General features: G+C 33.1%; 1 protein-coding gene across 1 annotated transcript; it reads left to right on the forward strand.

Annotated features, from left to right (window-relative positions):
* The first annotated feature begins 327 nt into the window (after nt 1–327).
* Nucleotides 328–11303, forward strand: LOC148615213 (uncharacterized). The gene is made up of 7 exons (XM_088589907.1): nt 328–559; nt 2305–2581; nt 5828–5981; nt 7008–7119; nt 7522–7800; nt 9538–10189; nt 10957–11303. The coding sequence occupies exons 2-7, from the start codon at nt 2308–2310 to the stop codon at nt 11133–11135; spliced, it is 1650 nt and encodes a 549-aa protein (XP_088446033.1). The 5' UTR covers nt 328–559; nt 2305–2307; the 3' UTR covers nt 11136–11303.
* The last annotated feature ends 2593 nt before the right edge of the window (nt 11304–13896 follow it).

Below are 13896 nucleotides of genomic sequence, written 5' to 3' on the forward strand. Positions count from 1 at the left end.
GAAAAAACACAGAGACAACACGAAAGTTGTGGATCCGAGGGAAGAGTTCGGGGTTGGAACCCTTTTGTTGGAAAATTTGTTAATTTCGTCCTGAATTTGGGCAAAGATGAGTAAATAATAGCCTGGAACCTCCCTTATTCTGAAAACACTCTGGACCCCTCCTTTCAAAATCTCTAGATCCGCCCATGACAACAACTCAAATTAAATACAGGCCTACAATGATTTTTAAAACAGTACAGAGAGTTACATTATATGTGTAAATGCATCCGTAATTTTATCAGTGTGTCATTTTAATGATCTGACTGAAGTAAATTTCCTAGTTGTCACCGACACAACTCGTCCAGAACTAACACTTATGTATACTTAGTTAACAGACAAAAATTTACACTGGAAATCAATTTTTACAACTTTTGATTTAATTTAACTTCCTGATCGATATCGTATAGTAACTTGAGTGTAAACATTCAGTTTGGGTAAAAGGAAAGGTTGGAGGAAGTACACAATTCTATCAGTAAAGTTTTTTTGGTGGTGTATGTGAAACTGAAACAAAATATTTCAGGTAAGTCAACAGAAAAATTTGGTTACTTCCTGAATTTCCAAAATACAGGTTGTGGTTTTTTTTAAGTATTTGTCAGTTGATAGTTTTCATATCTTGTGGGTTATTAAAATCAACGAAGCATTACTCTATATTCTTCAAAATTAGTAACATTCTTGATTTGCTTGTAAAAGTTGCAGTTTAGTTGAAAGTGTCGTCGAAAAGCTAACAACATTGTTGTTCGCGATCCTTCACATCCTCCTTCACGTTCGAGCTGCAATACTTGACATTTCTGAACAATCTGTTCACGATCATATCTATCGCTTGACAGGATGGTGGGGGAAGAGGGAGGGGGTCATCAATACTAAAGCATACATTTTCGTAAATCGATGCACAAAATACAGCAGGAAAGGTAAATGATGATGTGTCATCAAACTTTGTTGTATAAAAATCACTAGATTCAGTTTGGGAATTTTTTGGATAATGTAAAGTACATATAGTAATTAGATTCTTTTAATAATTAAAGTTGAGAATTAACTATGTACGTATAGAAGAGTTAAAGCAGTTATTAAAGACCCATTATATGAACCAGATCTATTGAATATTGATTAATTTACAATGCCAGGCACCAATTGAAATGAACTACCCCAAATACACCATTTTGATATTTCCGTGCAGGCAAAAAGATAAAATTTCCACTCACTGAGGTTCCAACAATTAGTGTTTTAGTGTACACGAATGACAAAAATAGCATCTTAGAATTTTGTTGGCACTTCCTACAATTTAAGAAGGATTAGAGTATTTTCTTAGCATTTAATGCGTTCGATCAATATGGTAGGTCTTTCAGAACGTATGATAACAGTGCATTATGTTCTGTTACCTAAGTGCTGTCTTTCAGTTATGTTTTCTATCTCTGTTTTCTTGACTTGTTAATTTGTCTCAGCTTTCATTTATAATATTTCATAGTTTAGTAGTAGACACCTAGAGCTTATCTTCAAGACTTGTGAAACTAAAACTTAAATTAAATATGAAGTACAAGTATGAGTTTTAACAGTTACAATCATGTTCTCCTTATATTCGAAACAAGATCGTAAGATGATATCAAATCTAAGTACTTCTATATTAGTCTATTAAATGATATTCTTTAAGTAGGTTTATCTTATTACACGTAGTAAGTAGTGTGAGGAAGGAGGTTTTCTTTTTGAATGACCTGCTTGTATTTTATATTTTAGCGTTTGAGTCCAGCTACACAAGGAATTATTATTATATTCAGTCTATGAAGAAATAACCTCAGTCACGTGGTACACACTAAATGCGCACCACTGGCATTGCGGTTATTTCAAATAGACCGAAAAAATATAACCGCAATTCCTTATACTTTAATATTAATATCAAAACACAAAAAAACTCCACACGTTGACTTACTCCTAATTAATTAGAGTGGGGAAACGCTCTCGGACTCATGTGGGGTCTGGGAGTAGATCAGAGCTTCAACACAGCAGCCCAGCCGCTAGTAGGACAAACTCTGACTGAGTTCTTCGGTCAGGTATCCCGTAGGCTGGTCTCCTCTACCTTCTACTACTAACTGGCATTACTAACAGAATCCCCATAAGGGGCGGTCGTGCGAGATCCGTAAGGATAGTCAAGACCGTAAAAACCCCAATCATCATCTTCTTCACAAATACCACATGACACTTTCGGGATGAAATTTAGCTTTCTTCTCTTTGACACCAATTTAAAACAAAAATATTCTTTCTTTTCATAAAAAGGCTATGCCATTCATTAAACGGAAGTCAACTCCAGTCAATGTTAGTCAAGTAAAGGTAGACAAGGACGTCGCAATTGATGACGATTTAGAGTGTATAGCAAACTACACCTTGTGCGGAGTAATACAGCAGCTTAGCAACCTTAACCACAATGCATCTGGATTGTTTGATGAACTATGCAGCGAAGCGTTGGCCATATACACGAGAGCCAATAATCTGAAAACTAAGGTGGACGGAATGAAGGAACGATATAAAAAATGGAATAAAATCAAAGCGGGAGGTAGATTTTTTTAAAAGTTAAAGTGTTTTAACCTATACTGGTGCAACCTATTTTCGGTGTCTTTTTTCTAACAAAGAACAAGGGTCTGCGCGTGTGGATCATTCGTCATCAAGATCAGGTCAAGGGGTATTTACTAACTAAGTAAATCAGCTCATTCTCAACATTCCATGTATGGTATATTATTTTTTTTACAAGTTTGCCATTGATGTTTTACATAACATCCTTAAAATCCTTGTATGCATTCAAAATTAAATTTATACTTTAATATTGATCTTCAACCTACAATAAATTACACAGAGCTGCTTAATGATCGCTGTATAGGATGCATTCCCACCGAAGTCCGATAATAATCAAATGTACCTTTGCCTGAGAAATTCACCTTTGCACCGGAAATAGATACGGCAGCCCATGACTCTTGTCACTTAATCCATTCCTTAAATAGGTCAGCATTTACAATCAAAATATTTTTTTTTTGGAGTTTAATAGAAGAATATACAGACTGCAAGTATATTAACAAAACATATCCATCAATTGTTCTTTGGAAGTTTTATCGAAGGCTCAATATTTTAACTGCCGGAGTAGGATTTACCCACAATATAAGAAAAAGTCATAGTTAAACTCCATGTACAAGAACAAAAACTACCTAGCTTCATGTAAAAATAGATTTAGACGCGGATATACAAATTTGTTGCTTTCAAAATTTTCATTTTATAAGTTTTACATGATTAATCAATTTCAGTGAACTTTCTGAAACCCTTCAAATAAACAGATGAACAGAAATTCTGTTTAGGTGGTTATCGATCGACTTATCTTGTGAAATTCAAGGCTTTGGTATGTAAATATAAAGGCACTTTTAAAGTTTTAAATGTTTATTTGTATACATTTGTGTGTACTGTAATATATTTGCTTTAATTAATGCTTGCATATATATAGGTGCATATTGTATACCTATTCAAATTAAAATATTTGTAGAGAAGTATTTCATATCTTTAATTACAGGTCTATGGTAAATCTTGACAAAAAAAAACCCCAAACTATTATTTAATTGGTACATGTATGCATTAAATAAAATAGGTTGCATCGTCGTACCGTCACCGCTGAAGCGGATATAATTTTATACATATACAACGTCTCTACGGGGCGCCGAATGGGACTCTTGTGGTTTTGTACTCAAAATTTAATTTTGTACAGACATAAGTGAATTTTGTTCAACAAAAATGAATTCAGTGTAACAAAATTTATAACAGAATACAAATTTTCAATTTTGTGAGACAAAAAACTGTTTTGTGTCTCAAATGTCAATTTTGTCACAAAAGTCAATTTTGTATGCAAATTAGTTTACAGAATCCGTTGAATATGCAAATGGCTTCTATCATCACGATTTTATAAGGTTTCTCATTGGATATAGTAACCACAGGTTTCCGATTACTTCGAGGAACGTAGGACTTTTAAAAGGCCGTTTTCAGTGAAATTAAAAAAAAAAAAAATTTTACGTTGCATTCTACAGTAAAACTTTTTTGAAATGACTGAAATTGCTATTATACGTTTTCTATGAGATTTGTTTGATAAAACAGGTTTTAAAATACGCGATTTTTCTACTTTCGATATATTGGGATTTCTCCTGGTGAATCACGTGATCATTTCCTGACATCTTTCAACTCAACTATAAAATGCTTTGCCCGTCCTGTTAATCGCAACCGAATTTGTTAAAATTTGACAAGATAATTTGTATTAATGTATTTGTCCCAAATTTTGCTGGAAAAAGAAATGAAATGTCAGATTAGCCAAGAAAGTCATATTAGAAATGTGTTGTGCGGTGAAATTGGTTAATCTGTCAAAGTCGGCGAAAGATTATATTGTTCCACTATCCCTCACGATTTTTTGCCAGATACAGAAAGATTCCTTATTTCATTCTGGTTCTATTGATGTACTGTATGACACAAGAAATTCGGTTGAGTGGAACAGGTCAGGCGAGATGAAAATCCGACATAGTACGTGTCTAACTTTCGTTTCCCTTAATTTTGTTTACAAACGCTCAAATAATCTATTTTTAGATTAAGGATTAAGTGACACAGTGGGTTATACGATTACGATATCCGATGTTTCTTTCACTTATGTGCTTTATTATAACCGTGCACATTCGAACCATATCCACTGTATTTCAGTGAATGCTTTAAGTTTGTAATACACGTGTACATGATGCTGCACATTTTGATTGTTGATTGATTGTTGGGGTTTAACGCCCGAGCAGCAATATTTCATCTATATTCAGGCGACGAACATTAAAGGGATGAAAAAAATGAACATGAAATGATGACGAACATTTTGAATTTATTTACATATCCAAAGGATTCTAATTTGCATAAAAAATTGACACAAAATTTGTTTGTTTGTTTGTTTGTTTGTTGGGGTTTAACGTCCGAGCAGCAATTGAATTTTGTCTCACAGAATTGACTTTTGTGACACAGAATTGAATTTTGTCTCACGAAGTTGACTTTTGTCTCACAGAATTGAATTTTGTGACACAGAATCAAATTATGTCTCAAAAATGAATTTCGTCATTACAAAATTAGAGTGATCATAACACAAGTCTGTTTAACATAGTTTTGTACGACAAAAAATTATTTTGTTGTGACGGAATTCAATTTTGTGTACACAAAACTGATTTTTATTAAAAAAAGATCAAGTCCCATTCGGCGCCCCGTAGTCTCAGAATGTGACAACTCCTCCGGCAAATGGATGCAGGGAAGATAAAGTAAGTATAGAGGGGTCTGAAAATTCCCAACGATGTTAGCACTGTTAAATTTTTGGTCGTTCCCTCTGCGGGACTCGAACTCGTACCGCTGTGACATCTATGGCAACACCACCTGCACTAAGTCCAGCGCCCTAGACCACTCGGCCAGCTAGGCTATATGAAAATATAGCTTCCGCTGGCCGGGTCATTCCTCCTTGTGGAATAGGCCAGCTTCGCAAATTTTACAGTTCTAACCTAGCTGGCCTAGTGTTCTAGGGCGCTGGACTTTGTGCAAAGGGTGTTGCCATAGATGTCACAGCGGTACGAGTTCGAGTCCCGCGGAGGGAACGACCAGAAATTTGCATCGCAAATTTGACAGTTCTAACATCGTTGGACATTTTTGAGACTTTTATATATATATATATATATATATATATATATATATATATATATGTGTGTGTGTGTGTGTGTGTGTGTGTGTGTGCTGGTTGTAACAGTTCCATCTATTTCAGCATCTTTTGACAAAGTGGATATAGAGAATGATACACCTCTCTCCCAGCATTTTGACCAACAATTACTGAGCCAGGGCAACCGGCCTGCTGCCATAATGTCGATGCACATGTCAGCAAATCCACCACCAGACTTTACAAAGACAAATCAGTATAGGTATGCTATTTCCCAAGTTTCTGGAACAAATTTGCCACTTCTCATGTAAAAGTGTCAATTCCATTTGCCTATGAGAACATTACTTCAGCCTCTTTTATCACAGCTCATACATAATGCCGGATTCCATCAAAGCTTCTCGGAAATTTTGTGGCATACTTACAAAAAAAGTTTAATAAGACTTGAGATAGAAAAAGAGACAGATGAACATTAAACAGACAGTATGATGACTATTATCTACAATGTATGGGATGGTAAAATCTGCTGATGTTGATAAGACAGTCCAACTTCACCAAATTCCTGCTTTAAAGTTATGAAACTAAATTCCACCTGGCGTTCAAAAGCCTTGCACTATAATGACAATTTTAACTTAATTTGGTGAAGAGACAAAGCAAAGAGACCATGTTTAAAACAGTGAATAGGGTATTCATCTTGACAAGACCAAGAATCATAACCAAAACAAATGAACTAAACGAGTATAATTAGAAACTAAAGAATAAGGAGGAACTCGGGTTCCGCTAAATACTGGAAGTATGAAACAGATGTCCTGGTAGTGTATACGTCTTCTGCTTTTCAAGAAACACCGGTCAAGTTGCTGTTGTAGTGTCAATCCGGGTTAAAACGAATAAGGAAAATACAAAATTACGAACTGTTCAAGATCACGGTAAAGATGCTCCCACTAAAACCTTTCAATTGCTTTAGATGAAATGTTACACACAGATTAGGTATAATTTTCGCGAACAGGATTGAAAATTATTTTTAATAACTGTCCGGTCATTGTCAAAAAATAAGATAATCAATGTCTATGGTTTAAAGTGTTATAACCTTGTAAGCGCAACTAAGAAACCGCTAGATGAAAGATAATGTGATAGAAAGATTAAACATCACAGATCTGGATAAAGAAAAAAAATAATTACTGTCAGGTTACTGCAAGGATAGGGTATTCAACTAGGGGATGTAACATGATTTAAGCCCACTTGAAACTTCAGGTTCATTTACCTGTATAAATTTACAATATTTTGCTTTAAGGGATGATGGGAAGAATGGACTAACCTATTACACGGATCCTACATTCTTCTTTGTCACGTGGTCCTCTGAAATGCAGAAGATTGAAAAAGAACACCAGAACAGGAAGATCAGAGTTTGTATTGATTTTATCTTACAATCGCGTATCTTTCTATAATTTGAATTTTTAATTCATTGAAATAATCTGTGATTATTACTTTAACTCAAACGTCGATCAGACAAGAAATAGTGCCGGAAAAAGTTTGATAAAAACAGGTTTCATGAATTGTAGAATATTGAACAACAGCTGGCTATAGTGTAAATTAAAAGCTACTGAAGTATGTAAGATATAATATTGAAACAATAAAAATCAAACAAACAAAACAAACAAAAACAAAATACAAAACACACACAGGGTATCACGTCGAACTTGTTCTATACATCTAATGGTTTAACAATTATGATGAAACAATAAATAATAAAAATAATGAAACCCGACGTTTGCTTACTTTTGTGATAAAGTTGATAATTTACACAGAGACATGAGAGAAAGACGAGATCTCATGATGACGAACATCGACCAAGGGAGGTAAAACGAAAACAAGATGAACTCAGAGATAAAGCCAATAGAGCTCAATTCAGTGAAGTCGAGCAACCCAGCAAGCGTAAAAGGCGCAAGAAAAAGAAGAAGATGGAAGGGTTCTCAAACGTGGCATGGGACAATCAACATAAGAATTCAAAAAGCAGAAATGAAATAAAAACTACGATGCAAGATTTGTGCGAAAATCACCAAGATTCCAGGAATGAGGAACAAAATGTAAGTGATCGATAACAATATGGATAAGACATAAATTATTTAATGTTATTATAAGTAATCGGTGACAATATGATTGAGTCATTACTGTCCTGAGGATTCATATGAATGATTGGAATGAAAGTTCTTTGTATACTCTACTACTTAACAGTTTCACGGAAACCCTTAATTCAAGTTTATTATCAGAATACAATAGCATTTAAACCTATTATTTATCAACTCTTTATACTTCCATTCCACATACTCAGCTAAAATCGCGACCCAAAAACATTAAACATTATACTATACCCCTAAAAGGACGGTATGCACATAGATGCAATATGTAGTTTTTGGTAGAGATTCTTCATACTTTGTGAAAAAAAAATCCAAAAATACCGAAGAAGATGTTTTCAAAATGCTGGAATTTTTTATTGACAACATATTTGTTCAGTGTGGTGGACGCGTTTTTCAACAAACGGTCAACATTTCAATGGGAACAATTAGTAATCCTCCATCTGCTGACCTATTCCTTAAACCCTAAGGGGGTGACTTTATAGCTGATCTGATCGAAAGAAGGAACATTGTTTAGCTAGACCCATTAATTTCAGTTTCCGCTATACAGATGACGTATCGTAGTAAACAATCCTAGTTTCGTGGATTTTATACATCACAGCTACCCCAAAGAAATTCAAGATAAAGGATACTACAGACACTATGAAGTCAATCTCGTATCTTCTTTACCTACACGTAGAGATGTTTAAGGAAAACTATTGATCTATCTATATGACAAACGTGATCATGACTATTCATGCCGCATTGTCAACTTTCCTTTCATCTGTGGCATTTTCCCTTCAGCACATGCGTATAATTTTTACGTTATGCAAGAGCTTGCCGTAACTACGCAGACTTTTGTATCGCGCTAGACTTCTTACAATTAGGCTTCTGGAACAGGGTTATGTTGCTACACGATTGAAGCATCACTACAGAAATTTTATGTCGTCATCATGAACTCATGGAACTTTACGGTGTGTATGAACCATGAAAACTGATTTGTTCTTTTACTCTTTGGTCTACTTTTTATAAGGAGCTCGACGGGTGTTTCTAGAGAAGAAAAGGACATTTACCCTACCGGTCCATCTGGTCTATGTTCCGAGTGTTAGTGGAGACCGAGTTGCTCGTTTACTTTTGTTACTTTGTATATATTATTTTTGTTTTTTTTATGGTCTTTGTCGTGTGTCTCTCTTTTCCATGTCTGGTCGTTGTACCTAGATTACATTCTTTTGATTTAAGATAGAATTTTGGTTCACTTGATTACTCTTTCATCATTTACCGGTGTTTTTGTTCTTTTAGAGTTTGTTTTCCATTAAGATATATCTCTTATGCATAATGTAAGCCTTCGGGCTCATGGTTTCCTTTTTACGAATCAACGGCATTTCATTGTATCTCTATTAGTTAAACATTTTTGTATTTAAAAAAATCCAAATATTACAGATATAGAAGGCAGATCATTAGAAAGCATTTTATCAATTGATTTTGTCTTAATTTGCAAACATGTCTTGTTCCAATGCTCTTCCTTAAAAACAAGGAAACAAATGGGCATATCTAATCTTTAGCACACAGTAACATTAATTGTACTTTTTAGAAAGCATATCTTTAGGAAAATTGTATTCTTTAGATAACATATCTTTAAGAAGTGCAAACAAAGTGCAGCAAATTTATCTCAATAGACATACAGTACATTAAGATATTGTTTCCTTGCAGGAAGTGAATAATTCAGTGCCATGTAGTAAGGAACACTTACCTGATAACATAAATCAAGCTCCGTTGCATACTCGGAAACCACATGCCATGCAAAATGGTGTTGATTTGCCAGTTCAGCCAAATTTCGACGAGTTACCTCCCCCGCCTATAGATTTAGAGTTACCTCCCCCGCAACCTGACCTCCCACAATTTACAGATGTCCGGAATGATCAGAGGTTTACGTTGCCACCTGCCCCACCAGATTTCTTTGGGAGCCAGACACAGTCAGTTATAAATGATTGGAGCTCAAACTTTCCATTACCGCCACCTCCTATTGACATAGAAGAAACGGAACCTCCTCCACCACTACAACCACGTAGGTCACAAACCCGTAATGATCTACAATCTAAAAGAATCAGTACATTTGTTTTTAGTATGGGTAATAATTCTGAATTGGCCAAATCTACAACAAACCAGTTACAACTAATTGCTAAACCTCAAACGAATGGACCGTTACTTCCGGCACCCCCTGTGGCACCACCTCCGCCACCGCCCCCAATGTTTCCCCAAGGATTACCATCAACTCCCATTGCCAATGGATTATCTACCTCTACATCCAAAACGTCCGATGATGATTCTGGAGGGGTTCCGACAGAAAATGCCTTGCTTGCTAGTAAGTAATATTGCAGATTGAAGTAAATTTATACGATGAGTTTTACAATGACCGGCCTTAAAAGCTCTGCGCCCTGCAAACAAATCTCAAGTTGAGATTTTCCTCAAATCTTCAAAAGAGATTCGGTAGTACAAGTAAACAAATGACAAAACCTAAAGACAAACAGAATAACAAACAGAATAACAATTGTACTAGAAAGGTATTGCTCTTTGATATTGTAGTCATGATGTAGTCAAGTAACACGCATAAACCATTATTTCAAACATATTTTATTGTTTTAGTAGTCTACATTGATCTGATTTGATCTAGTTGTATCCAGATGAGTGGTGTAAAACAACTATCTTTTTCAATTTATAAAAAAAAAATTCACTTTAAAAAAAAGTTTCCATCAATTTTTTCTCAGTTTGATACATTTTAGAATAAATCTGTCGATATTTACCTGTGTTTTTTTTTTAAGTTCGCTTTCTTGAAAATTCGCTATATTGATCTACATGTACTATCGCCATTTTGATATTCGCTTTTTTTTAAGTCGCTTTGTCAATATAGTCCCGATGAGACACAAGTTTCACGCTTATTGGCATGAATTGAAAAATAATAAGAAAAAAATAATAAAATCAAAGAAAAATAAAGAAATAGCTAAAAAAAAAAAAAAGAGAAAAGAAAAAAAAATAAGAGAAAAAAAAATAAACGTATAAAAATATATATATACACCATTAATACAAGACAAATGTTAGATATCGTGTTAAGAATGGTTTCACTTTTTACAGTGAAGCAGAAATTACAGACCAAAGAAAGAAAAATAAAGCCACCACCTGTGGCCAGTACCAATGCTTTTGATGTACATACCATAATGAACAATGCATTAGAAAGTCATAGAAAGTTTATAGAAGATAGTTCGAGTGAGGACGAATCCGAGTTTACGGACAGTGACGGTGACTGGGATTAGATTTGTATTATATATCAGTCATCGTTGTATATTGCCCTTCAGATATTCTATCATGTTAATAACTGTTAGGTACTATAATTTACATTTGTATGCATGAAGAAATTAATAAGAATTATAATTTTATCTATTCTGAATGTACAAAATTTGAATATAAGTGTTTGTTATAAATATAGCCATATAAATATCCATGTACAATGTTTATGTTAGCCGAAATATATTGCATATTTCACATTAAAACACTTCTTTAATGCATACTATTGCATTTGTGAGAAACAATACACATAATCAATATATCTTAGGACACGGTATCACTTTTACTGAGGAATGATATAGATAAAAGACTAACCACAAACAAAACGAACATGCATAAACAGGTCAAATAATATAAGACGCAACGATAATTATCATCATAAAGGTTAACCGCTTTCAGGCATTTCCAAGGGTTTTCACTATAAAGGTAGTTGACAATTTAGAAACTCAACGAAGCTTGGTATAAAATGTTTTATTTGCAAATAAACAAATTTGGATCAGACACGGGTTATTCTAATTCACAAGGGTTTTTTTCCATCATGAATATAACAAACAATACATTTGGTGCAATTATAACGACAGATGTAAAACATATAATAGTAAGTTAATTGATATACATTGAAAAAAATATATATATAGACTAATAAAGTAATTAAATTACTCTTTACTGAAACGACCTGAGCGCTGAATGAACTGTTGTATTTTTTTTTAAAGTTTGTGATATTTGAGTCTGTGTCTAATACAGAACTACCAATTGAAGAGAATGACAGTTATTTTGTCCTTACCAATGTCTGAAAGAGTATCTATGTAAATGTTCAATATATAATGGACAAAAGCATATCATCCTCTATATGCCACAGGTGCATTTCTGCTCAGGCACCTGATTCACTCTGAACAGATCAGCATTAAGGGTGCTGCTCATATGACGAAATCTACTATGGAGAATGTTATGTTGACATATACCACCAGTATAGTATGCAAGTGGAATTAAAATCGGATGTTGATTCTTTAGTACCCTTTTGAAATTTTCAATTGTAGGTATGTTCGTAACCGAATATCTAGAGTGTTCCATAGGTACGTGGTGTGTGAAAAAAACGTGTAAAAGTTTCAATGCGAGTTTCAGGATAAAATATAGTTGCCTTCATTCCTAAAATTATATCTAGAGGTATTACCTGCACTTGGTGTCAAGCAATCAGACATATATTCGGGTACTTTACCGTTGTGAATTCTATGAAATAGACACGACGACGTCTCAGCTAATGACTCCCACCCAGTTTCAAAATATAGTGATTCTATACTGACATGTCTAGGAAGACCGTCTACAATTCTAGCAGCTTCATGTTGTATTTTCCTAAGTTTGTCTACATACTCTGCAGCACATTCATCCAAAGTTCACATGCGTATTCAAGTAATTTTATCAAGATTTGATCTACTCGAGTAAATATGAACTTTTGCAGTGCATCTAGTTGTCTGGCTCAGACAGATATAATCAATATGGGACGATCACTTAGGGTTAGATGACAAAATAATGCCAAGGTGCAAGTTTGTGGTTATCTCTACCACTTCAACTCGTTGGTGGTTAAACTGTATGTTTAAAACTTCTACTATCCGTTAAAATATACTGCCTTGGTTTTAGCTGGGGTAAATCTATCAACAAATTTTAAGACCATTATATATATAAATTCATTTTGTAATATTATAAATTCGTTTTCTAATATTACAAATTCACGATTTAGTAATATTACAAAATATCACACATTTAGTAATATAACAAATTGAATTTGTTACAAAATCAGTCACATTTTCTTTTATTACAAAATGATTTATGGCAAGCCAAAGTTGACAAAAATGATTATTTTCTAATATTGAAAAATGATTTTTTAATATTACAAATTATATTTCTTATATCACAAAACACTTTTTTTAATATTAAAAAACGATTTTTTAATATTAGAAATTGATTATCTATTATTAGAAAATGGATTTGTCGCATTCAATTACGATTTTTTAATATTAGAAAATCATTTTTTAATATTAAAAAATGTGACTGATTTTGTAATATTGCACAGTGATTTTCTAATATTACAAATTCATTTTCTAATTTTACAAATTCATTTTCTAATGTTACAAATTCAATTTGTAATATTACTAAATGTGTGATGTTTTTTAAAATTACTAAATCAGAAAATTGTAATATTAGAAAATGAATTTTCAATATTCCAAAATGAATTTCTAATATTAAAAAAATATTTTCTGATATTAAAAAATGATTTTGTAATATTAAAAAGTAGGTTTTTTAATATTACAAAATAAGAAAATATTAAAAAATGATTTTTCAATATTACAAATTCATTTTCTAATATTACATATTAAATTTCTAATATCACAAAACACTTTTTTAATATTAAAAAATCGATTGAATTTCTAATATCAAAAAACGACTTTTTAATATTAGAAATTGATTTTCTAATATTAGAAAATGGATCTGTCGCATTCAATGACGATTTTTCAATATTAGAAAATCAATTTCTAATATTAAAAAATCGTTTTTTAATATTAGAAATTCAATTGAATTTTTAATATTAAAAAAAGTTAGACTTGAAGCTAAAAAATCTGATCATGATCGTGTACAAAACGAACACAAAATATGGTGGTAAAAAAAACTGGTGCAATTCATTACTACGCTTTTTAATCGTATTGTATATGAAAGTCGTATCCTGAGAAAGTGGAA

Source organism: Perna viridis, chromosome 6 (genome assembly GCF_037379345.1).
Source record: "Perna viridis isolate PV_CMFRI_1.1 ecotype Kerala chromosome 6, ASM3737934v1, whole genome shotgun sequence".
NCBI classification, from domain to species: domain Eukaryota; kingdom Metazoa; phylum Mollusca; class Bivalvia; order Mytilida; family Mytilidae; genus Perna; species Perna viridis.

Coding starts and splice junctions, on each gene's coding strand:
- LOC148615213 (XM_088589907.1), top strand. CDS start 2,308: ATGCCATTCATTAAACGGAAGTCAACTCCAGTCAATGTTAGTCAAGTA. Junction 2,582..5,827: donor GAATAAAATCAAAGCGGGAG/GTAGATTTTTTT, acceptor CATCTATTTCAG/CATCTTTTGACAAAGTGGAT. Junction 10,190..10,956: donor AGAAAATGCCTTGCTTGCTA/GTAAGTAATATT, acceptor CACTTTTTACAG/TGAAGCAGAAATTACAGACC.